The sequence below is a fragment of the Trachypithecus francoisi genome, unplaced genomic scaffold, assembly GCF_009764315.1.
Source record: "Trachypithecus francoisi isolate TF-2019V2 unplaced genomic scaffold, Tfra_2.0 Lachesis_group3, whole genome shotgun sequence".
NCBI lineage: Eukaryota > Metazoa > Chordata > Mammalia > Primates > Cercopithecidae > Trachypithecus > Trachypithecus francoisi.
In genome coordinates, this window is record NW_022681468.1 from 96,001,424 (window position 1) to 96,026,509 (window position 25,086).

General features: G+C 54.6%; 1 protein-coding gene across 2 annotated transcripts in view; it reads left to right on the forward strand.

Moving 5' to 3' along the window:
- The window catches only part of RGMA (repulsive guidance molecule BMP co-receptor a), a 46,934-nt gene extending 33,214 nt beyond the window's left edge, over positions 1-13,720 (forward strand). Inside the window, exons 2-3 of one of the 2 annotated variants that reach the window (XM_033188897.1) lie at positions 4,373-4,887; positions 11,422-13,720. In XM_033188897.1, coding sequence (XP_033044788.1) covers positions 4,373-4,887; positions 11,422-12,129 — 1,223 coding nt within the window. In that variant the 3' untranslated portion in view covers positions 12,130-13,720. The remainder of the gene's footprint in view (positions 1-4,372; positions 4,888-11,421) is intronic. The other variant, XM_033188898.1, reaches the window with a different exon arrangement.
- The last annotated feature ends 11,366 nt before the right edge of the window (positions 13,721-25,086 follow it).

Consider the following 25,086-nt stretch of genomic DNA (forward strand, 5'->3'; position numbering starts at 1 on the left):
GCCCTTCCCGTCCCAGAAGCCCGTGACTTCTAACCTCTGACCTCTGGGGGCAGCAAGCATTGTTCCCCACTGTGGCCTTTGTGGGGGACCCTGTTTGTTGGATGCACCTGGGGCTCAAGGCACGCCATGTACATTTCTTCATATCCTCAGCGACGCTTTAAGGTGGACACAGTCTCTACTTGACAGTTAAGGAAACTGAGGCTGAGTCAAGTTCCCGAAACTACTGGTAGGGGACAGAGTGGGACTTTGAACCAGACACCTCCCTTCGGGGCCTGTGCTGGCCCTCATCCCACCCAGAGCTGGGGCTAGCAGAGCTTGGAGGGAATAGTGAGGCAAGGAGCTCACCCCACCACCAGGATCCTGAAGCCTACAGAGGAGTGGGGGAGATAGGGACCCTGGTTCCTGGGTGCAAGGGTTCCAGAGAGTGACCTCTGCCACCATCTTTGAGTGGCAGGCAGACAGCTACGCCTGCTGGGTGAGGGGTGGTCTTATTCTTAGAGTGGGTGGGCTCTGGGAGGAGGAGAGGAACGGGAGAAGGTGCCCATGTGGAATGGAGAAGTGAAAGGGCCTTGTCTCAGGCGCTTCTTAGCCGCTCTGCGTCAGGGGTAAGGCAGCCACATCCCCGCTGTTTGCTCCTGGGGGGCTGTCTGCCTCTCACCACCCCTCTGCCTGCAGCCCCCTTCTCTGAACCTTCGCCACCAGCCGCCTCCCCATCCTGGGGAAATGTTGCCTTCACACACTCCAGGCTGGCGGGACTCCATCAGGCTCTAGCTTGGCCCCTTGTGACTGCTGAAAAGAAGGTGAACCAACTCTGAAGCCTCACTACTCAAAGTGGTCCGCAGACCAGCAGCATGGGCCTCTCCTGGGAACTTGGTAAAATTCCAGAACCCCTGGCCTGCTGGGGCCTGCTGAACTGGGTCCCGGGCCACCCAGTACAGCCTCATCTGGGGCTACCGGATCCCACTCCACAGCCCTGGAGCATGTGAGGGACCCCTTTCCGGAGTACCTGGGTGGGATTTCTGTCATGAATTCTCCACATACCCCAGAGTTCTGTAACTGGGGTGCTGCTCTGAGAATAGTTTTGAAGGCTGTGGAGATAACAGATCCCGATCACAAAGCCAGTCCGCTTAAAATTCAGGAGCCTGCGGAGTTGCCCATTTGGAGTGTAGAACCACACCTGGGCACCGGCCTGACACTGCCAGGAGGCTGGTGGGAGCACAGTGTCATAAGATGGGTCCTGCAGGAGAGGTTGGAGCCCACCCGTGGTGGAGGGAATCGGGAGTGTGCTCATGAGGCTATGTGATGATGTGTGGCTGCAGGGGCATGAACTCACAGATCCAGTGGCTGGATTCATGTCCTGCCCTGACTCACTTCCTCGAAGTGAGACTTGGGCAAGAAGTCAGCCCAGCAGAGCCCAGCTTTCCCCTGAGCTGGGGATGGCAGTCGCACCGGGAAGATGCAATGGGGAAGGCCTGTACCGCCTGCGGCGCCGGAGCTGGGACAGAGCCAGCCAGCTGGGACTTCACAGTCCCTGCTCTCCTAGGTTCTACCAGATTCCGTCCTGGTGGAGAGTCAGAGCACACAGTACAGCTCCTGCTTGTGTTGCAGTGGGGCCTACTCTAAAGGGACAGGCAGTGTCCTTTTTCTACTTTGGTCGCAGTAAGGGCCAGAGGTAAACCAGAGCCTGAGCGTGGCCATCAGTTAACAGGAGACCAGTGTTCCTTCTGGTTGATTTTCTCTGATGCCCACATCTGCATGATTCTGAGGAGGCAGAATGTCAGGTCAGCACACCCGGCTCCTGGAATTAATGAGGCTGTCGGGACAGGCATTTTGTGCAGGCCGCTGCACCAGTCAGTTCCTGTGCGCTGGGTCCCTCCAAACGCTTGTTCTGCATAGTACTCCCTCCCTATACACCCCACTCCACTCACCTCCTCTACTGGCTTTATCAGGGGGCAGCAAGGAATCTACCTTGTCCCACACAGACCACATCAACATTTCGAAGCCTACAGGTAGGTTGAGCCCTTCCACATCTTGTACAGGTAAAGGAGACATGAAGACAACAGAGCAAGAGAATCTTCTCATTACCTTGGGAAGGAGACCTGTCCTCAGGAGCACACCTGTGTGGGAGGAAGACTACATGGGGGGATCTCACCAGTGCTCCCCACATATCTGCCATAGCACCCCTTTACAGTGGTGTATTAGTCTGTTCTCACACTGCTGATAAAGACATACCCAAGACTGGGTAATTTATAAAGGAAAGAGGTTTAATGGACTCACAGTTCCACATGGCTGGGGAGGCCTCACAATCATAGCAGAAGGCAAAGGAGAAGCAAAGGCACATCTTACATGGCAGCAGGCAAGAGAGCACGTGCAGGGGAACTCCCATTTATAAAACCATCAGATCTCGTGAGACTTACTCACTACCACCAGAACAGTATGGGGGAAATGGCCTCCTGATTCAGTTATCTCTACCTGGCCCCACCCTTGACATGTGGAGATTATTACAATTAAAGGTGAGATTTGGGTGGGGACACAGCCAAACCATATCAAGCAGGCACCACCTGACTGTCATTTACCTAACCTGACCCTTTAAGTGAGCATACTTTAATTTAAATAAAGCTAATAAAATGGAAAATCTGTAGCTCGTACATCAATTTTTTTTTCTTTTTTTCTTTTTTTTTTTTTTTTTTTGAGATGGAGTCTTGGTCTGTCTCCCAGGCTGGAGTACAGTGGCACCATCTCAGCTCGCTGCAACCTCTGTCTCCCGGGTTCAAGCAGTTCTCGTGCCTCAGCCTCCTGAGTAGCTGGGATTACAGGTGCATGCCACCAGGCCCAGCTAATTTTTGTATTTTTGGTAGAGATGGGGTTTTGCCGTGGTGGCCAGGCTGGTCTCAAACTCCTGACCTCATATGATCTGCCTGCCTTGGCCTCCCAAAAAGTTCTGGGATTACAGGCATGAGCCACCATACCCAGCAATTTTTTTTCTTAATGCACATTTAAATAAAGGTATGACTTCTCAAATTAAAAGACAAAGTGTTCACTTACGTATCACCCGAAATTACCTTGTTACTGGCAGTATGGCAAACACAGGTCACATGAAGGGGAGAGCCCAAATTTCAGATGAGCACTGACTCCCCCATGCTCAGGTCTGTGACCTGGGAAGGTGACTTATGCACCAGTAGAATGGTGCCCACCCACGTGCAGAGGCAAGAGAGATCACCCAGGTCCAGGGCTGCACAGTGCAGACTGGGTTCACACAAGGCTGCTGGGATAGGTAGGTACTTGTGCTTGCGTTAGCCTGCCCTCAAATATGTCTGTTTTTGGTTTTATGTGCAACTCAATTTTATAGGTAAAACCAGCACCAGAGAAACAAACTGACTTTTCTGAGGTCACAGGCCAAGTTAGTGGCCCCGACAGGAGTGCTGAGGCTCCCTTTCCCCGCTGGAGAACACCCCGGCCAGCACTGGGCTGTGACCCCAGAGGCTGGATCTCCCAGGTGGTCTGCTGGCCCCTTTCTCCTGGAATCCATGTAGAAACTTCTGCTGCAGGTGTGTGCCTAGTCCCTTGTGGTCACTATGGGCTGTGCAGAGGAAGGCCAGAAAAGGGCAGGTTCTATGTGTCGAGATTAGGTGTGTTAAAGCCATAGTTCTGGGGCATGGTCATTTTGGCTAATTGTCACTAAAGTCTCAAAGCTTGTGAGGGATCCAAGGTTACTACTCTCAGTTGCTTCTCAGCTTGCTTCTCCGAGCAGGACAGAGAAGGATGGGGGCTACGGTGAGCCTGAGGGAAGCCAGCTCCTCTATGGCCAGGGCTAATGGAGCACTCATACCAGGCAACATTCGTTGAGTTTTGGCTGTGAATCCTGGGGCCAGACTAAATCCTTTATATGTGATAAATCACTTCACACACATTATCCTATCTTCCAGATAAGTATAACAGGGCACAAAGACAGGAGGTCATTTATATAAGGTCATACAGTACCAGGACTAGGGACATATATTTAATAGTGGGGCTAATTCCCTGCCAGATTCCTATTGCTTTAGCCCAAATTCTTGGGGATGGCCATGAAAGTGTATATAAATGTCAAAGGCCCCAGGGTGGCCTGTCAGCTTCCAAAGTCCTGCTCCCTCAAACAGTGACCACTTCCCTTTCAGCCTGCCTGTCCACTTGGGGTCGCTATAGGCTGGGTAAAAGGACCCCTTTTCCTACCACTCGCAAGAAGTTTTTCACCATCTGTGTGTGGCGTGGGTGGCTCTGCCCTAGATGAGATGTCCTTGTGCGACGTGTGGCTGCTTCCCTGCCCCACAAATGGTAGCAGAGGCTGGAGTTGCCAGACTGCACCCAGACAGCCTATTCATTCCTTTCTCCTCAGCCACCTCCCCGTGCAAGATCCTCAAGTGCAACTCTGAGTTCTGGAGCGCCACGTCGGGCAGCCACGCCCCAGCCTCGGACGACACCCCCGAGTTCTGCGCAGCCTTGCGCAGCTACGCCCTGTGCACACGGCGGACAGCCCGCACCTGCCGGGGTGACCTGGCCTACCACTCGGCCGTCCATGGCATAGAGGACCTCATGAGCCAGCACAACTGCTCCAAGGATGGCCCCACCTCGCAGCCACGCCTGCGCACGCTCCCACCAGCCGGAGACAGCCAGGAGCGCTCGGACAGCCCCGAGATCTGCCATTATGAGAAGAGCTTTCACAAGCACTCAGCCACCCCCAACTACACTCACTGTGGCCTCTTCGGGGACCCGCACCTCAGGACTTTCACAGACCGCTTCCAGACCTGCAAGGTACAGGGCGCCTGGCCGCTCATCGACAATAATTACCTGAACGTGCAGGTCACCAACACACCTGTGCTGCCCGGCTCAGCAGCCACTGCCACCAGCAAGGTAAGGGAGAGGGGGCGGCTGTAGGGCACAGCCCTGCCCTTTCTCTGCCCCGCGTGGACACTGAGAGGCTGAGGGGGCCTCGGGTGCCTGGAAATGGGGGAAGATGGAGCACAGTGGGGACACAGGAGCACTCTCCCTGAGCATCCCAAGGGGTGGATCTCAGCTTCCTCCCTCCTTCCCTGAGCCAGCCCGGCCTGGCTGGCATAGCTCCATTTCACAGATGGGGAGCCTGACGCTCTAGGAGGCCAAGTGACCTTCCCACCCCAAGTGCATAGTCAGCTGGGATGCTGAGCTAGAATTTGCCCCAGTCCCAGGTGACTCCAGAACCTGGCATGTTCTCAGCGGCCCCACGAGGCTACTGAGGGCTGCTGGTTTTCCAACCCAAGGAGGCCTTAGCATGTGGGCAGCAGGACTCAGGTCCTGCTCATGGGGCCACAGCCAGAGGCAGTCACACACACAGCCATGGGCCCATGCAAGTGGATGCTGCTGTCTACCCCAGGCTATCCCTCCCCTACCCGCTTTTGGGGAGGATGTCCTGTGATCTCATATTCAGACTTAGCCAGAGGGCAAAGCCTCGAGGCCAGGAAGGAAGCTGGTGGCTCCCAGTTCAGGCGATGGGGACACGTCCGTCCTCCCCAGTGCCCGGCCTACCCGTGCCCCCTGGGGTTTCCAGCTTGGCGAAGCAGCAGTGGGTCTGTTTTCCTAGGAAGAGCCAGTTGGAAGGCCGTGTGTTGGGCAGTGCCAGGCTTACCACAAGGGTGTTTCTGTTCCTTCCCACCCCTCCACACCCAGAGGAGGACAGCGAGGTGACCTGGCAGCCAGGGAAATACTCCATCCCTGCCACTTCCCTCTGCTCCGGTGGCCGTTGCCTGCCTCCAGGGGGTCTCTCTGTGGGCCGTGGCTGGGCGGGAAACAAGCAGGTCTTCACCCTGTGGATTCCCAAGCAGGCCCTTGGCACCAGACCATGACGCCTAATGGAGAAGACTTACAGCCGGTACACTCCACCCTGTGCCCCCGCAGCCCTCTGTAGACTCAGGGCCTGCATCAAGGACCCAGCCACCTCCCCCCACAGCCCCTGCACCTCCCCACCACGCACCCTCCTGAGAGCCAAGACAGACGGACGTCAGGAGCCTGAGGCTGCAGCTTCTAAATCCAGGCACCAGCACGCTTTGGAGGGGACCTGGCCTCCCTGTCCCATCCTGCAGGCTCCCAGGTGCTGGCAGGGCGCACAGGAAGGTCTGAGGATGTGAGAGGGATGTGGACCCCGGGTGGCTTGCTCCTCCAGACCCCAGGGAGTAGAAGCACCAAATGTGACAATAGAGCGAAGCCGCACACTAGGGAGGATTTGTGGTTTGTGCTCAGGGAGGCTGGGCTGCTGCCCCCGTTATGGGTGGGGGCGATGTGACGGGGTGGCGCAGGAGCCTGCAGGCTGGGGCAGTGTGCCTGGGCTCACGGCACCACCCTCAGCTCTTAGCTGAGGCACACTGGGACCTGGAGCACAGCGATGCTATCCACAAACCACATGTGAAAGGACTAGTCATTCATTCCTTCTTATATTTCATTCATTCACTTGACCCACATTTTTCAAATGCCTGCTCTGATCCCGGCTCGATTCTGGGCACTGTGGACAGCAGAACTGCCCGAGCAGTGAAGGGAGAACTTCCCTTCTTATCCCAGCATGGAGGCTTCCAGAAGAGTATGAAGCAGAGCTTCACCAACCCAGCCCGTTTCTGCTGCAACCGAAGGCCACCTTTGATCTCAGCAGGCTGAGAGCTCAGCCCTGTCAACCAGGCTCTGCTGGAGGCCAGACAGTGACAGCATCAGTGTCTGTAGCCAAGTCAGTCTCAGAACTCAGGCCAGACTGGGGGTATTGTGGTCCCCCGGTGAGAACTTCGGTGGCTGGCTTCAGGCACCTTTGGCCTGCCCTCGCCTGTCTTTCAGGCCTCCATTACTCAGGTGTGTTTGTTCGCTCATTGATGGAGCAAACACTTACCAGATGCTGCCTCTGTGCCACCCTCTGAGCTAGTTGTTGCCTTCCCTCACAAAAGCTCCCAGACTAGTGAAGAGCAAAGACCAGCAAAGGGGAGCTGGTGATGGGGGTTGGGGCAGCAGGATGTTGAAGGCCACTGGGAGCCTTGGCTCTGTCCAGAGAACTGGGGAGCCCATCCACCAAGCTCAGCCGTGAAGCACAGCGTGAGTTTCCGATGGAGGGAAAGAGGAGTCAGCATCCAAAGCAGGCAGAGTGGGAGAGCAGCCTGGTGTCTGCAGGGAGCAGGGAAAGGCAAGGGACTTTCATCTCCACGATGATGAGGCCTCTGGGCTTCTGTGACCACCTCGACCACCACCAACAGAGCCCTCTGGGCCTGCCAGACTCTGCCACCCACTGGAACCCACTCCCCTGTCCTCTCTCAGCCAGCCAGACTCCACCTGTCCCTACACACCTGCCCTTGAAGGCCTCTCCTCAGGGTTCCCAGAGTGTGTCCAGCCCCCGCCTGGCCTGACCCTGACCTTGCAGCCATGAGATTTGCCTTGTGCAGAAGCTTCCTGTTCAAGCTCTGTGTGCGTGAAGCTGGCCCCAAACACCTGGACATCACTAGGGACCCATGATACTGGCAGTACCAGGCAATCAGCCAATCCCTCTGTTGTTGTGGGCGATCAAGATCTGATGTTTTCCACGTGGACATTTTAGCCAGTGTGTTACTGCTGTGGGACAGCCTTCTGTGCCCAGACCTCTCCTCCATCACCCTTTTTCCAGCTGTGCTGCTAGTACCCATTTTACAGACAAAGAAACTGAGACTCAGGAGAGGACAGGAACTCGAGTCCTACGCCTTCCCCTTCCTTTCCCCGCTGGTTGGTTTTCCCCATAGCACTTGCCAGCCTGTCCCTCTGCATGATTCATTTGTTTAATCTGTGACACTCTGGAGCGTAGGGATCTTCTCCCTTGTGTACCCCCAGCCCCCAGCACCGGGCGTGGCATGGAGTTGGTGCTCTGTAAATAGTAGCAGATGCAGCCCGGGCTCTACCTCGTGCCCGGTGCAGTGGAAAGGGCCTGGGCCCCTTCAGAAGGGGGAGCAGCAGAGGCAGGAACAGCAGCCCGCCCGTGGCTGTGTTGGCAGTGAGCCGCCAGCTTTCGACAGGCCCCCTTCATGCTGTTACTTGTGGTTGAGTCCCTGGTACCGGTGCCAAGAAGAGTCAAGCAGCCTGTCAGCCTTCCAGGAGGCTGTCTCTGAGAGATGGTGGTTAGAGCGAAACCAGCCTTTCCTGTTCCAGGGAGACTGATGGCACTTGGAAAGCAGGACGCCCCCCCCCCCCGCCACCCCCAGTGTCTGTGTGGCCCTGCACACCAGGCAGGGACACCAGAGTCCCCCTTCCTCCCCCCATGGCAGGACCACCCACGGCCCAGACCACCCTGGCTGGCCCACCTCCGGCCCCCCAGGCGGCCTCCACACTGAGGTGGGCTGGCCAGTGGGTGGAAAGAAGGAAGAAGTAGGAGGTTGAACCGTATGAAGTTGCCATTTCCATAGGTCAGGAATGGCAGAGTAGCAGCAATTTCATCAGGTTCCAGGTTTAGGGCTCCATGCTGGATAGAGAGGCTACAGCCATCTTTGACATCCCACAGCAAACCGGAAGTGTGCCATGTCCTGGGGCCAGGCTGGGCCCCCTATAGGAAGGGAGGTGAGGAAATCGAGTCCAGTGCTCAAGAAGCTGTGCCCTTGGGGTCCTCCCTGTGTTGCGCTCCATGGACTCCCACAGAGCCGCGGCCCCAGGCAGTCTCCATCAGGCACAGAAAGCACAGCGCTGGGTGTCTGAGATGAACGGGCTCATGAAAAGACTGCCATTTCTTTTACAGTCCTCCGGCGGTCTGCCCCTCGTTCAGCTCCTCCCAGCCTTGCCTTTCTGACTAACACGGTGAGAGGACAGGATTTTCCTTCCTCAGAAGCCTTGGCCTAGGGTCTCCCTCTGTTCTTGTGGGGGTTCCACACCCCCCAGGCTACCAGTTCTCCCCACCTCGTCACCCCAAAGCTTTATGCCAATATGGGGAACCCACAAAGCCACAGCAACACAGCCAGGGACACCTCTAGTGGCTCTCAATACCCCACTGGCTTGTATTACCTAGAAGGTTCTGTGGCCCCCTGGAACCCCCTTTCCAGCCCTCAGACCTCTTTGCACCTGGCTCTGAGGCTATGACCCTGGGCCAGCCTGCCCCAAACTGAGGCCACTATGCTGCACCCCTGGCCTCCGGGCCCCAGAGGACCGGATGGCCTCTTGCTGCATCCTTGGCCAGACCCCACTTTCCACCTTTCTGCGACTCTCCTGCCTGAGCTGAGGTCCTTCTGTAGTTTCCCTGCCTTCCCTTCCCCATCAGAGCAGCTTTTTATTTTATGTTGCTTTCTAGCACCTCACACTGTGCCCTCACCACACATCTGCTGTTAGGCCAGAAACTCCCTTGGCACTTAGTGGCCTTGCCCTCTACCCGGAGAGCCGGCCAGGCAGTCCTCATGCCTCCCCGAAGTGCCCAGGCAGAGAATGACTGTGCATGTCATCAGCAGCTCCCCCTTGTTCGGACCCCTTCAGCCTGCAGACTCTCTGAGGCCGGGTTGGGGTGAGATCCCTTGGGAGCTCTGTCAGCCAGCCAGCCAGCTAGCTGGCCAGACCCTTTCCTGGGTGGGGAGGGGTGAACTCTGACCTACAGAGGGTTGAGGGGCTGGGGCTTAGTGGTGGGGGTAATTACTGAGCCTGGGAGAGGGTGGTGCAGCAGATAAAGGTGGGGTTTTAGCAGGAGGTCCCAAAGGGCCTGGGTGCCACCTTGCCCCCTTCACCCCAACTCCCTTCCTGGCTTCAGGTTGGGAGTCCAGGTTCCAGCTGCCCTTGGTCCAGGGGGACCAAGGCACCCAGAGCTCACGTGGCAAAATAGCTGGCACCTGGGAAAGGAGTGGAAGAGGGGGTGGTGGTTTCTCTCCCAATTTCTGTTTCCAACCCAGATAGCCTACTTAGTTAGGGTTAGGGAGGAAAGAACAGCCAGATACCACCCAGGACAGGGACAGCAGAGGAAACTCACCTGCTACCCTGGCCACCGGCCCTCCTCCTCTCAGGCCTCCCACCCTGTGGGCTTGTGGCCAAAAGAGCCCAGAGTCTGGAAACCCAGAGTTTAATCCCAGCTCTGCCTCTTGCTGGCTGTGTGACCTTAAGCAAGTCACTGCCTCTCTCTGAGCCAACATTTTCTCATCTGGAAAATTGGGAGTAATGTCACTGACCCTTGCAGTGTCACACGAGACTAGAAGTAATACATGCAGTGCCTGCTGAATGCATCCAGTGCACCTGTGTTTGGCTCTCAGGAGGAGAACAGTGCCACCCAGCCAGCTGCTCCTCCAGCAGCTCAGTTCAGCTCTTCACCCCTGGCCACAGGCTCTAGCAGAAAGGAGTTCCCTCCTCCAACCCTGGCCAAGGTTGCGCGTTCAGCCTGGAGCGTCCATCTCCCTTTTACCGACCAGCACCTTCTTTCCTGTTCCCCTCGTCCATGGCCCAGCTTGGGGACCCCTTTCAGCAGCCTTGAGACAGTGGCTTCTACTTGCCTCTGCCTGCTTGCATGGATTTTGCCTTATTCATTCTTTCTCAGCATAATTTCCCTCCATCCCACCTGCTGTAATGTTCAGACATTTGCTTGGGTTCTTTGTCAGGAATTGTGCTCCAGTACCACCGTCATCATGCAAGATGATGTTTGCAAACCATACTCATTTCCTATTGCCACTGCAGCAGATTAGCCTAAACTGAGTGGTTCAAACCAACAGAAATGTTTTATAATTGTGGAGGCCAGAAGTTGAGAATATGTCTCATGGGGATAAAATCAAGGAATCAGCAGGGCTGGTGCTTCTGGAGACTCCAGGGGAGAATCCATTCGTTGCCGTTGCCAGCTTTTGGTGGTTGCCAGCATCCCTTGATTTGTGGCCACATCATTCCAATCTCTGCCTTGTTGATCACATCATCTTCTCTGTCCTAGTTAGTCAAATCTCCCTCTGCCTCCTTATAAAGATACTTGTGATTCCATCTAGGGCCCACCCAGGTAATCCAGAATAATCTCTTCATCTCAGTGTTCTTAACCTAATCACATCTGTAGAGTCCCTTTTGCCATCTAAGGGAACATTCCCGGGTTACGGGGATTAGGGCATGTTCTCCTTGGGAGCCATTATTCAGCCTACCACACTGGATTTTTAACCTTTTATTTTTAATTATCTATGCTTTTATTTTTGTGGTTTGCTTCCCTATATAATAGTAAAAGAGCTAGTTTTCTACTTCGGGTAGTGGCCTAACATTTTTCTAAGTCACTTTTTAAAGTAAAAAGGGCAAGTTGTTTTAAAGAACGTGAAGTGCACAGCTGCGCAGGTGGAACTGATCTGTCCAACCTGGGGAAAGGAGTGTCCGGGACATCCCTGGGGATCCTTTGTGCCCTCCTCTCAGTCTAGAGCATCTTAAGTGTGGGACTGGGCCTCCTCCCACTATGCCTCACCTACTCTCCTCTGCCCCTTTCCCCGGCAGCTCACCATCATCTTCAAGAATTTCCAGGAGTGCGTGGACCAGAAGGTGTACCAGGCTGAGATGGACGAGCTCCCAGCTGCCTTCGTGGATGGCTCTAAGAACGGTGGGGACAAGCACGGGGCCAACAGCCTGAAGATCACTGAGAAGGTGTCAGGCCAGCACGTGGAGATCCAGGCCAAGTACATCGGCACCACCATCGTGGTGCGCCAGGTGGGCCGCTACCTGACCTTTGCTGTCCGCATGCCGGAGGAAGTGGTCAATGCTGTGGAGGACTGGGACAGCCAGGGCCTCTACCTCTGCCTGCGGGGCTGCCCCCTCAACCAGCAGATCGACTTCCAGGCCTTCCACACCAATACTGAGGGCACCGGTGCCCACAGGCTGGCAGCTGCCAGCCCTGCACCCACAGCCCCTGAGACCTTCCCATATGAGACAGCCGTGGCCAAGTGCAAGGAGAAGCTGCCAGTGGAGGACCTGTACTACCAGGCCTGCGTCTTCGACCTCCTCACCACGGGCGATGTGAACTTCACACTGGCCGCCTACTACGCCTTGGAGGATGTCAAGATGCTCCACTCCAACAAAGACAAACTGCACCTGTATGAGAGGACTCGGGACCTGCCGGGCAGGGCGGCTGCGGGGCTGCCCCTGGCCCCTCAGCCTCTCCTGGGTGCCCTCATCCTGCTCCTGGCCCTGCTCCTGGTGTTCTGCTAGATGCGTAGATGTGGAGGGAGGCACAGGCTCTGTCCCCTCGGCTTCCCCATCTGTGGGCTGGGACTGCCAACAGGGTGCAGATCTCCTGGCATGTCCCCCATGGCCCCACAGAACGCCAGGGACTGCCTGCTGCCAAGGGCTCAGGCATGGACCCCTCCCCCTCTAGTGCACGTGACAAGGTTGTGGTGACTGGTGCCGTGATGTTTGTGACAGTAGAGCTGTGTGAGAGGGAGAGCAGCTCCCCTCGCCCCGCCCCTGCAGTGTGAATGTGCAAAACAGCCCCTCAGACTGAAGCCCCCCGCCCCCACCAGAGAGACACTGGGAACCGTCAGAGTCAGCTCCTTCTCGCAATGCACTGAAAGGCCCGGCCGACTGCTGCTCGCTGATCCGTGGGGCCCCCTGTGCCCGCCACATGCACGCACACACTCTTACACGAGAGCACACTCGAAACCCCTAGGCCAACGGGGTCACCCCAGCCACACAGGCATCCTTGGGGCTCGGCCCCAGGCAGGGCACCCCTGGGGCGCTGCTTGGCACCTTAGCGGACTGATGGAAGCTTTTGGTCAGTAGGTGGTGCCCACCTGGTGCCTTCTTGCCTGTGGCCTCCCTGCCCATGCTCACCTGGCTGCTGTGGGTACCAGTGCAGGTCCTGGTTTTCAGGCACCTGCTCAGCTGCCCGTCTTTGACCTGGGCCCCCGCCCCTTCCACCCTGTGCTTAGAGAGTTGAAGTGCATGGTTCTAAATGTCTAAACAGAGAAGAGATCCTTGACTTCTGTCCCTCTCTCCCTTCTGCAGATGCAAGAGCTCCTGGGCAGGGGAGCCTGGGCCCCAGGGTGTGGCAGGAGACCCAGTGGATGGGGCCAGCTGGCCTGCCCTGATCCTCTGCTTCCTCCTCACAACCCCAAGAGCCCCCACCCAGTCCACCCACGTGTGGAGTCTGGGGAGAGGAGCAGGGTCTTAGGCTTCTCAGCCCTGAGCATCCCTGGCAGGGTCTCCAACCTCTAATCTCTTCCCTTAAGCCCTGTGGCCACACAGCCAGGAGAGACTTGCCACTGGCTCCCGCCTCATTTCAGCCCGGGGTGCTCATCCAGGAGCCCAGAACAGTCCCACCTGTGCTGCTGTGCCCACAGCACAAAGCCAGGCTTCGCTCCCAAAAGTGCAGCCAGGCCCCAGAGGGTGATCCCGCCAGCAACCTTACAGCCCCACACCCTCCCCACCCATCAGCATCCACGGCAGCCCCTCTGCTGTTCCCCAGGGACCTCTCATACACTGGCCAGGAGGCTGCAGAACATGTGTCTCCCCCTCCCTCCAAGAGGTCCTGCTCCCTCTGCCAGAACCCTGTGGGCGGTGGGAAGGTTCTGGGGGCCCGGCCCCTCCCTCTCCCTGCTGGTTTTAGATGGTCCCTATGTTGGAAGTAAAAAGTGAAGCACTTTATTTTGGTTGTGTTTGCTCACGTTCTGCTTGGAAGTGGGGACCCCTCACTGCGTCCACGTGTCTGCGACCTGTGTGGAGTGTCACCGCGTGTACATACTGTAAATTATTTATTAATGGCTAAATGCAAGTAAAGGTTTTTTTTTGTTATTTTCTTTTAGACATGTTGGAGTTTGTTTTCTGAACAGACTTTGGCTCCCTTGAGGGGGGTGGAGGATGGACTTTGGTGGTGGGGTCCCCTGCAGCAAGTGTGTGTGTGTATGTGCACGCGCATGTGTGCGTGTGTGTGTCATGAAGGCATGTAGAAGGTGCAGCAGTATAACAGCCACCACACGTTGCTTCTGTAAAATTACTTTTCCTCCTCACGATGAGCTGTCTTTGGAGCTTGGCAGGCCCAGGTCCTCTTGTTCTAGTGACAGTGGAACCCAGTCATGGAGACAGGTGACCCCACGGTGGAGAGACATACGGTGCCCTCTGGGATGAGATGGGTGGGCTGGCCTGAGATCCGGGATGACTCTGTCTCAGCCACCACTGTCAGCCTAGAGCCCCAGCTGTGGGACTGCCTGCCACCCTCCCTGCCCAACTTCACATAGCCTGGGTGGAGCAGGGGCACTGCAGAGGAGGCTGCTGTCCATGTCATTGTGGGACCAGGTTTATTGCCAGCTGTGATCACATTTCATCTGTAAAAACTACCCAGTGGGAGTCAGGCGCGGTGGGTCAAGCCTGTAATCCCAGCACTTTGGGAGGCCGAGGCGGGTGGATCACGAGGCCAGGAGATCGAGACCATCCTGGCTAACACAGTGAAACCCCGTCTCTACTAAAAATACAAAAAATTAGTCGGGCGTGGTGGCAGGCGCCTGTAATCCCAGCTACTCGGGAGGCTGAGGCAGGAGAATGGCGTGAACCCAGGAGACGGAGCTTGCAGTGAGCCAAGAGACAGCAAGACCCCGTCTCAAAAAAAAAAAAAAATCTACCCAGTGAATCAGGAACAAATGTGGGCCCATTTTGTCAATGAAACAGAGACTCTGTGAGATGAATTGACTTGCCTAGGGCTCCTTAGCAATGGGAGGGGCAACCTGTGCACCTAGGTTAGTCTTGCCCTGAAGTCCCCTCTCTCCAAACTAAATGCCATGAGGCAGAAGAGCAGCGCAGTTAAGCCAGCCTACGTCCTGGCTTCTCCACCTCCCCTGCAGTGTGACCATGCACAAGTCACTTCACCTCTCTGAGCCTGCATGCTGTTCTCTGGAAGATGGGGGGTGGTGCCTGTCCCATACTGTTTTTTGGAGAGTCAGGAGTTCATTCCTGTAAATTGCTTAGGAGAGGGCGGGGCACACAGGGCTTGTCTGGTGGTGGGGCGGGAGGGGAGGGAGTGATATTTATCCCAAAGCAAGAGAAATCAGGTAAGGGGAGAAGGAAAGGGGCGATACAGCCCCTGGACTCTTGGGAGAGGTGAACCTACAGGCTAGCAAGGGGAGGAGTCCCAAGAGTGGGCATGTACTAATCCCAGGCAGAGCAGGAAGGCTGAAGAAAAAGGAGAACTATCTTTTTTTTTTTTTTTAAATGGAGTCAGACGTCTTGCTCTGTCGCCAAGCTGGAATGCAGTGGCACAATCCCAGCTCACTGCAGCCTCCACCTCCTGGGTTCGAGCAATTCTGCCTCAGCCTCCCAAGTAGCTGGGACTACAGGCGCCTGCCACCACCCCCGGCTAATTTTTTGTATTTTAGTAGAGACGGTGTTTCATGTTAGCCAGGATGGTCTTGATCTGACCTCGTGATCCACCTGCCTTGGCCTCCCAAAGTGCTGGGATTACAGGCATGAGCCACCGCGCCCGGCCAAAAAATGAGAACTTTCTAAAGCCCTGTTCTTGCAGGGCTCCCAGAGAGAACACAGGAGTTGGGTTTAGGAGGCAGGAACCAGGCTGGAAAGGACAAAACATACCCAGCATCTTCCCTGGTGGCTGGAACTGTCACTCGAGGCCTCATGCCCTTAGCAGCCAGTGGAACAGAGTGACTCAGGGAGGCAGCAAGGAGGAGCGGAGCCATTGGTGCTCGGCTGGCGCAGAGAATAATTACTGAGAAGCCAGGGCACACAGAAAAAAAAACAAAACAAAAAAATTCCCCTCCATTAAATGAAAATGCTAAATGGCACTAGCCAGAAAGTATTCCTGGTTTGGAATTTGTTTTAGGACCCTAAATGTCACCGGCTGGAGTTCTTTCCCAAGTATCATGCTACCAGTTGCCCTCATGAACATGGAAATTTCATCGTGAATATGGAACACAGCATCCTGAGCTAAAAGATTCCCAAGAAGCAGCTTCATCTTGCAGGACAGGCTAGGTTTGGAGCCTCTGGAGGTTCCTGGCTGCCAGCTCTGTGGAGGCCTGTGGCCTGGAGGTAAATGCATTAGCACACGGAGGTGGGTGCCTCTCCCCGCTCCATCCTGTCTCACTGATGTGTTGCCGAGAACTCCTGGAGTTCTTGTTTAGCTAACCAGAATTTGCAAGGCTAGAAGACAGGAGAGAAATGGCCTTTAAAACAAATGAATGAGAGTCATGATGAAGGGGACAGACTGTGGGGTGAAAATCATTACCAGAACACTTGGGCAGAGACCCGTCAGAGCCAGGCAGGAGCAGAGTCATCAGAGCTGTGCCAGCAAGTGGCATGGAGCAGGGGTGGCACTTGGACTCGGGCTGCAGGCAAACTTGGCATCAAAACTGGCTCAACCCGTCGCGAGCTGTGTGGTCTCCTTGGGATTTTTTGAGCCTCAGATTCCTTATTTGTAAAATGGATTTGTGAGTCCCCACCTCCCAAGGTCAGTATGGAAATCCAATGAGCTAACACTCATCAACGGCCTCGCACATGGCCCTAGCACTGCGCATGGAGGCTGCCAAAAGTCACCGCCTCCTCTCTGCAATTGCGTTTATTTATACATTTGATAACTATTGGGTTATTGATCAGGGGGGTGGAGGGCTGCCACAATGACCCAGACAGACTGCTGTGCATTCTTGTTGGAAAGACAAGGCAATAAACCACAGTCACAAAACCCAGGATCCCATGGTAACGAGCTCCACAGAGAAAAGGGAAGTGGGCCAGAGGTTCTGAGAGACACACATTGGATTGCAGGAGGGTGAGAAGGGGTATTCATCTGTGGTGGAGTTAAGGGGGCCTCTGACTAGCTCACCTGCATGAATTTGGGGAGCAAGCCGTGCAGAAAGCTGGGGAGAGCATTCTGTGCAGAGAAAACAGTGCAACAGCCCTAGAGTGGCAGCAGCAAAGGGGGAGTTGAAGGGATGGTGGGAAGCCACTGTCACTGGACAATAGCAAGTGGACAGACCAGGGGTCCCAGGTGAGGCCACAGAGTAGCCAGAGTACGGCAGGGCTCTCCAGCTCCGGGAGGACTTGACGTTTGATTCCAGTTGCCAAAGGAAGCCATTCACGGGCTTTGAGTGTAGGAATGATGTGTCCGACTTGGGTCTTTTTATTTTTATTTTTTAGAGACAGGGTCTCACTCTTACCCAGGCTGGAGTGCAGTGGCACAATCACAGTTCACTCTAGCCTCCACTTCCTGGGCTCAGCTCAAGCAATCCTCCCACTTCAGCTGCTCAAGTAGCTGGGATTACAGGTGCCTGCCATCACGACTGGCTAATTGTTAAATTTTTTGAAGAGACGGGATCTTGCTATTTTGCCCAGGCTGATCTTGAACTCCTGCGCTCAAGCAAGATGCCTGCTTCAGCCTCCCAAAGTGCTGGGATAACAGGTGTGAGCCGCTGGGCCCGCCCTGGCTTGGGTCTTAAAGGAACCGTTCTAGTTACTATACAGAGCAGGCTTGGGGCCGTTGCGGGAGAAAGAGGAAGTCAGGAGCTGGTCTGAGGCAGTGGCAGTGCAGAGATTATAAGAAATGATGGGCTCAATGATAGACTGGATAAAGAGAATGTAGCACATATACACCATGGAATACTATGCAGCCATAAAAAAGGATGAGTTCATGTCCTTTGCAGGGACATGGATGAAGCTGGAAGCCATCATTCTCAGCAAACTAACACAGGAACAGAAAACCAAACACCACATGTTCTCACTCATAAGTGGGAGTTGAACAATGAGAACACATGGACACAGGAAGGGGAACAACACACACGGGGGCCTGTCGGGGATGGGGGTCTGGGGGGCTAGTCTAGGGATAGCATTAGGAGAAATACCTAATGTAGATGACGGGTTGATGGGTGCAGCAAACCACCACAGCACATGTATACCTATGTAACAAACCTGCATGTTCTGCACATGTATCCCAGAACTTAAAGTATAATAATAATTTTTTAAAAAGAAATGATGGGCTTTGGGGTCTAATAAGAAGGTGGGGCTGGCAGGGCTTGGGGAGAGAGAGAGCTTGACAGGAGACCACGATGTCTTCCCCAGGGGTCTGAGCACCTGGGGAAGTGGTGGTGCCATTTACCATGCCTGGAAAGATCATGGGAAGAGCAGGTTTGGGACCCTGAAGGCCTGAGAGCCCCTGGCAAATCACCAGTGTAAGTCCAAGAGTCCGAAAGCTGAAGAACTTGAAGTCCAATGTTTGAGGGCAGAAAACAGCCAGCATGAGAGAAAGATGAAGGCCAGAAGACTCAGCCAGTCTAGTCCTTCCACGTTCCTCTGCCTGCTTTTATCCTAGCCTCGCTGGCAGCTGATTAGATGGTGCCCACCCAGGTTAAGCATGGGTCTGTGTCTCCCAGTTCACTGACTCAAATGTTAATTTCCTTTGGCACCCCGTCTCTACTAAAAAAAAATACAAAAAAATTAGCCGGGCATGGTGGTGGGCATCTGTAGTCCCAGCTACTCTGGAGGCTGAGGCAGGAGAATTGTGTGAACCCAGGAGGCAGAGTTTGCCGTGAGCTGAGATCGCATCACTGCACTCCAGCCTGGACAACAGAGCGAGACTCCGTCTCAAAAAAAAAATTCTTTTGGTGACACCCTCACAGATACACTCAGGAACAATACTTTGCATCCTCCGCTCCAATCAAGTTGGCACTCAATATTAACAGTTTTGGCCGAGCACGCTGGCTCACGTCTGTAATCCCAGCATTTTGGGAGGCTGGGGTGGCAGGATCACGAAGTCAGGAGATCGAGACCATCCTGGCTAACATGGTGAAACGCCATCTCTGCTAAGAATACAAAAAATTAGCCGGGCGTGGTGGCAGGCACCTGTAGTCCCAGCTACTCGGGAGGCTGAGGCAGGAGAATGACGTGAACCCGGGAGGCGGAGCTTGCAGTGAGCCGAGATTGCACCACCACGCCCCAGCCTGGGCAACAGAGCAAGACTCCGTTCAACAAAAAAAAAAGTATTAACAGTTTCATTCATTACGGCAATGTCCATGGGGCAGCTCCTGCATGCCAGGCCACCTCTGCCCTGACATACTCCCAGGCTAACCAACGAGAACTGGGGAGAGGGCGTCTTGAAGAAACAGTCCACCCTCCGCCCTTGCATACCTGTGTCTCCCAGCAGACAAGACACATACAGGCAGGGACTGCACTTTCCTGTGTGCAAATCTCAGGTATGGTCCAGAAATCACATCTCTTTGGTCTGATTGGCCTTACTTACCAAACCCTTGAAATGATGGAAAGAAGCTTGGTGTTCCAGTGAGGGCCAATGGGAAGACCCCCACCCACCAAACCCTCTAATTAGGAGCCTACCGACCTCATTCCATGGAAGTTTCCCTTGTCCTCTGGGAAACCACCACCTTCTGAATCGGCAGAGCCAAGGCCCCCAATGCCTGTCTTCAATAGCTTTTCTTAGCTACCTTCCCCATCCTGCAGGGCTTTTCAACATTTTGACCTTTTAATCCTTCCCTGCCTAAGATACAGATGTGGTGTCAGTACCAGAACCCTGAAGGCAAAGGAACAGAAACAAGCACTCTCAGAAAGTCCTAGCAGGGGCCGGGCGCGGTGGCTCAAGCCTGTAATCCCAGCACTTTGGGAGGCCGAGACGGGTGGATCACGAGGTCAGGAGATCGAGACCATCCTGGCTAACACGGTGAAACCCCGTCTCTACTAAAAAATACAAAAAAATTAGCCGGGCGAGGTGGCGGGCGCCTGTAGTCCCAGCTACTCGGGAGGCTGAGGCAGGAGAATGGCGTGAACCCGGGAGGCGGAGCTTGCAGTGAGCTGAGATCTGGCCACAGCACTCCAGCCTGGCGGCAGAGCGAGACTCCGTCTCAAAAAAAAAAAAAAAAAAAAAAAAAAAAGAAAGTCCTAGCAGGATGGTCTGAATTAATAGACTGCTACAGGCAGCCTGTGTGCAAGGCATGTTCGTGGTGGCAGCAGCAGCATTTCCGGAATGAGGGCTGTGATCCCAGGCAGCCCAGATCCCAAGGCCAAAACATGCATGTCACCCGGCATCACCCTGTCCTTGCCCAGGGTGACCCTGAGACAGCAGTTGGATTCCTCCACATTTGAACTCAAACCTGCTCCCTCAGCTCTCCCCAGCACGAATTGGAGCCCTCTCCAGGCCATTTAGCCAAAGCAGAATGTGTCTGGCCAAGCAGATCTGCCCAGGGAAGAACAAAGATGTGTTCAGACACTGTCTGGGGCATTGGTTTTGAGCTCACTCTGAGCTCCATTTGTGCAACAAGGCCAGTGTCAACTGTTACAGAGAGGGGGCTTGTGGCAGTTTATTACCCTGCTGAGCTGGCTTGGGGCGAGGGGGATATGCTGACCACAGGACTCTAAAGGACCTAAGGCGGTTGGCAATGTGGGAAGCAGCAGTCCCCACAGCACCCCCTCAAGGAAATGATGCAAGAGCTCTGTTCACTGGACCAGCCCCACCCTATCCCGCCACGCCCTGGCCTAGAGGGAACGACCTTGTGTTTCATGGGCCTGGATGGCCAGGGATGGACAGTGGCATGGGCACAGAGACACCTGGACAGAAGGAAGGGCCCAGGCTCCAGAACCAGACCCGATCCAGGCTCCCGGCTCTGTCACCTACTGGCTACATGAAAACGGTGAGTTTTCCTTGTTTTGCAGCCTCAGCTATCTCAGCTGTGAGAGAACAATGACACCACCTCCCTCACGTGGTGATCCTGAAGATTAAATGTAATGCATGCAGCACGGCTGCCGGCCCACCGTGTGCTCTGAGTAACTGGCCGTTGTTCTCTTCAGCCCTCCTGTTACTGACCACCTCGAGGGCACTGTTCCTCCAAGCTGACCATTTCTTGCCAGTCACCCACTGCCCAGCTCGCCCCGACCATAGAGTGGGCTCTAGTCCACGTGCATGGTGAGCTGCCATCTTTGTCGTCCTCTGGACACCACGTCTACCTCCTTGGGAAATAGAAATGAGCCCTGCATTTGAACCTACCCTTGAGTCCTGCATTGCTTTGTGAAATTTCACAAAAACCCTAGAAAGCAGATATTGCTCTAGTTTACAGATGGACAGACAGAGGCTAAGAGAAGCCAACGGACCTGCTCCAGGTTACAACCAGGGTCTGGTAGGAGAGCACACCTCCACCCACCGCTCACTGCACCCACCGACTCCTCGTTTGAAGGCAGAAAATGAGCTGGGGTGAGGCGCTCCAGGGAGCACAGGCAGCCTGTTTTCAAAGCATGCTCGTGAGCCCCACAGCAGGGGCGGAGTCAAACCAGGGCTCTGGTTCTGGGGTGAGCAGAGGGTGGGGCCAGGCCCCCACTGGGAGGCTGACTGAGGAGGGGCTCAAAGTGCTGGCAGGCTCCATCAGAGCGGTTTGATGAGCAGGGCTGCTGAGTGGCCCTCAGGTCAAGGCTGGGGCCTGGGCCACCAGGGACGAGCTCTGCAGGGCCAGGGGTCCCTCCCAGGATAGAGCAGGAAAACTCTGGCAACCGCCTTCTTGAGTGGACTTGACCTTGCCTTTCTTTGCTAATGATCTCAGATTAATCCTGTAAAGCAAGTGCTCCAGGGTGGGTGTTGGTTGCACAAAACAAGAGGAGTCTTTCTTCCCTCCCTTCCTGGCACAAACATTTGCAGGCCACCCCCGAAGTGGCTCGTCGTGGTCTGGATTTGGGGGCACATTCAGGCATTCAACAAATATGTCGTGAGGCCCTGTGATGAGCTGGGGGGCTGTGCTTGATATAGGCAATACAGCTGTGATCACTCGAATGAATGTGCCCACCCTCACGAGACTGACCTCTAGTGGTGACAGACAGACACTAACCGAGTCACATGTGTGATTACACATGTAATCATACTTACATATGTAACAACACATGAGTTACACGTGCAGTGGGGGGAGGGGGCCCTTCACAGTGACCAGCCCAGCAGGAAAGGGGATGCGGGTGGCAGAAGGAAGTGGTACATCCTGTTCCTCATGGAGCTCACGGCAGGTTCTCTGACCCTCACCTTGAGCCACAGGCTGTGTCTGAGCCTCACTGCCCTCAGCTATAAACTGGGTGCATGACTAGACCTTAATCACTGGGCAGCAGGAAGTACTATGTAAGCTCATACTGGTGCATACTGGTGCAGCGGCCCTTGGGAGACCGCAGGGAAAGCTATTGCATGAGGCGGTGACAGGCTCGGCCTTCGGAGTCGGGCTAGAATCTGAGTTCTGACAATGATCCCTGCCTTGACCCATCTCTCCTCAGGCTGCCCTGAGCCTTGCAGTTAGGCCTAGGCTTTGGGCTTCCATGTTTGTCTCTGCATTGTCCGATTTTACCAAGAGTCCTGCTAAATCGGTCTCGCTGGAATCCCCCGCCCTCCACATGATTGCCCTCCCTGTCTGATCGTGGTCTTCATACCCCACCACCTCCAGGGGATGTCTGATCACCTGGCCTGCCTTCAGCAAGAATCCCATCAGGTCCGTTTAGCCAGAATGCCCCCGGATGTTTCCTCTTAAGAGGTTTTCCATCCACTGAGCCTACCCTGCTCCTTGGCCATCAATTCCCACTTGCCTATACTGTATTCAGAGTGGACCCCAATCTCTCTCCCCAGCTGCAGTGGGCCCTGTCCGACACTGCCCCTCAACTTAAATAAAGTCTTTCTTACTGTCTTTAACACATGCCGTGAATAAAGTTTTAGCAAATCCACCAATTCCAAGCTCTGTGATCTTAGGCAAGTTACCTAACGTGTCTGGGCCTCAGGATCCTCATTTGAAAAATGAGATAAATGCCACTCCATAGGATTATCAGGAGACTAAATGAAAAAAATGCTACAAAGCAACAGGCCCAGAGCCTGGTGCCCAGTAAGCCTTTGTAGATGGTGGTTTCTTTCCGCAGGCCCATCTCACAGGCAGCCTCATTTACCCACAGGTCTAGGTCATCAACAGCTGGGGTCCCAAACACCTATAATGTACAGACTTTCTAGGGGCCAATATTCCTCCAGGCTTTCCAGGGCTGCTTCGAGGCAATTTTATTATTCATAAGGCTAGGTATAAACTCTTTGTAATTATTTCTCCTTTCAATTGTAAAATCAAGACACATTTACCAATTAAGGCTAAACAAAACTACAAAACCAATAAAACTCAAATGAACAGCATTCATTTAAAATAGTAGATGATGTTTTGCAGACACCAAATGAGCTGTCTAATGTGAGGAGGGAGCGGCCGCCAGGGCCCAGGTTTTTCAGAGCTCAGCTCCTGTCCTGGGTGCCAAGCAGTGACTTGGCTCCCTTCTGCTTGCCCCTCAGGCCCTGTGACACCTGTCAGCATGTTTTCCCCATCCGCCTGGGGTCAAGCAGCACTGACCCCCTTGGCACTGATACAATACTAAGTCGTGGGTCCCTTTTCCCTCGCTCTCTTCCGAATACTCCAGGATTTGTTTAAGTTGATTTTAAAAGATGTTCATTAAAATGAAAATATAGGTGGGGCACGTGGCTCACGCCTATAATACCAGCACTTTTGGAGGCCAAGGTGGGCAGATCACTTGAGGTCAGGAGTTTGAGACCGGCCTGGCCAACATGATGAAACCCTATCTCTACTAAGAATACAAAAATTAGCTGGACGTGGTGGCGTGCACCTGCAACCCCAGCTATTCAGGAGGCTGAGGCAGGAGAATCACTTGAACCTGTGAGGCAGAGGTTGTAGCGAGTCAAGATCATGCCACTGCACTCCAGCCTGGGAGACAGGAGTGAAACCCTGTCTCAAAAATTAATAATAATAAATAAAATGAAATGAAAGCATAAAAATTTTTTAATTATTCCGGAGACCTCTAGGAACTATCCTCTCCACCATATATCTGTAGTCCCACGTTTGGGAAGAACTAAACCGGTACAATCAGGTGGGGATTCTTTTATCTGATTAGTATTTGCTTCCACCGTCAGAGCAGGGCTCAGAAAGAAAGTGAAGGAGGCGACAAGCACTCCAGGATTGGGGCAGAGAGATGTGGGATGGGGTCCAGAGGAGAAGGTGAAGAGGCCCTGTGGTATGGGTCAGCAGGAGCCTAGCACAATGTGGAAAGAGGTGGCCCCAGATGAAGTGAGGGGGACCACAGAAGTGTCATTGCCAGCCTGTCCTGGTCCAGGGACGGGCAGACATATGGGCTCCACCTCAGGCCAGATCACCAAGCATTAGAAGGGCCTTGCTGAGGATGCATATAGCCTTGAGGGCCACAGTAATAAGGGTTCACCCCACATGATGCTAGCATGTGCCAGACTCTGTTCTCTCATCAGGCAAGTGACACTGTTCTCCCAGGGTTACAGGTGCAGATGCTGAGACCCTGTAAGGTTAACCACCTAGGCCAGGTCACAGCAGCCAGGATGCAACCTGATTTGAAGGTGAGCTGTCTCCAGAGCCCATGCTCTCAGCCTGTCTGCAGTGAGGGCCCTGGGTCACCACGCTGGGCCTTGAGTCCGTCTTGTATGAGCTACTTGACACCACACTCTGCTGCTGCTGCCCAGACCTTCCCACCTCCCTACCTCCCTGCAGTACAGAGAGCCTGGGCCTGATCCTAGGCAGCTGAGGCCGTGAGCCCATGAGTCCAGCAAAGCCATGTAGATGCTAAAATACTGAAATAGCACCAGGATGTTAGCAAACTCCCCCTATTTACTACTTGCCCCAATCCCCTAAAGCCCTATCACCACTCCAGCTCAGCTCCCTGAAGGTCTTCAGACTCTTCCCACAATCTAACAGAAAAAAGGTTAACATCAGGCCCAGCAGGGAGTCTTAGGGAGCCACTCTAAGCTGGGACCTGGCTCTTGTCTGCTTTAAATATCCCCCCTGGTATGGGAAGCCTGAGGAGCAGGGACCTGAAGTCTGGCTGAACTCCCAGCCTGCTCAGCCCCCATGGAAGGTAGCACCCCCTTTGGCCCCCTCTCTGGGCACCCACAAGAGAAGGCTCCAAGCACAACAGCTGCCTCCAGGCCACTATTCAGCCAGGGACCAGGGCACCCCGGGACCACAAGGAATGAGCCTAGAGGACCTGGTACTGAGCTCACCCTGGAACACTTTCCAAGCCCCCTGCACCTGTCGAGACAGGAGGCGGAGCTAGGGAGGAACAGAACCTGGTCTTCCCAAGGGAGCCTCAGTCAGATGGGAGCACCAGAGTGCACCAGGGGCTCTGACGGCATCTGTGGGCACAGGG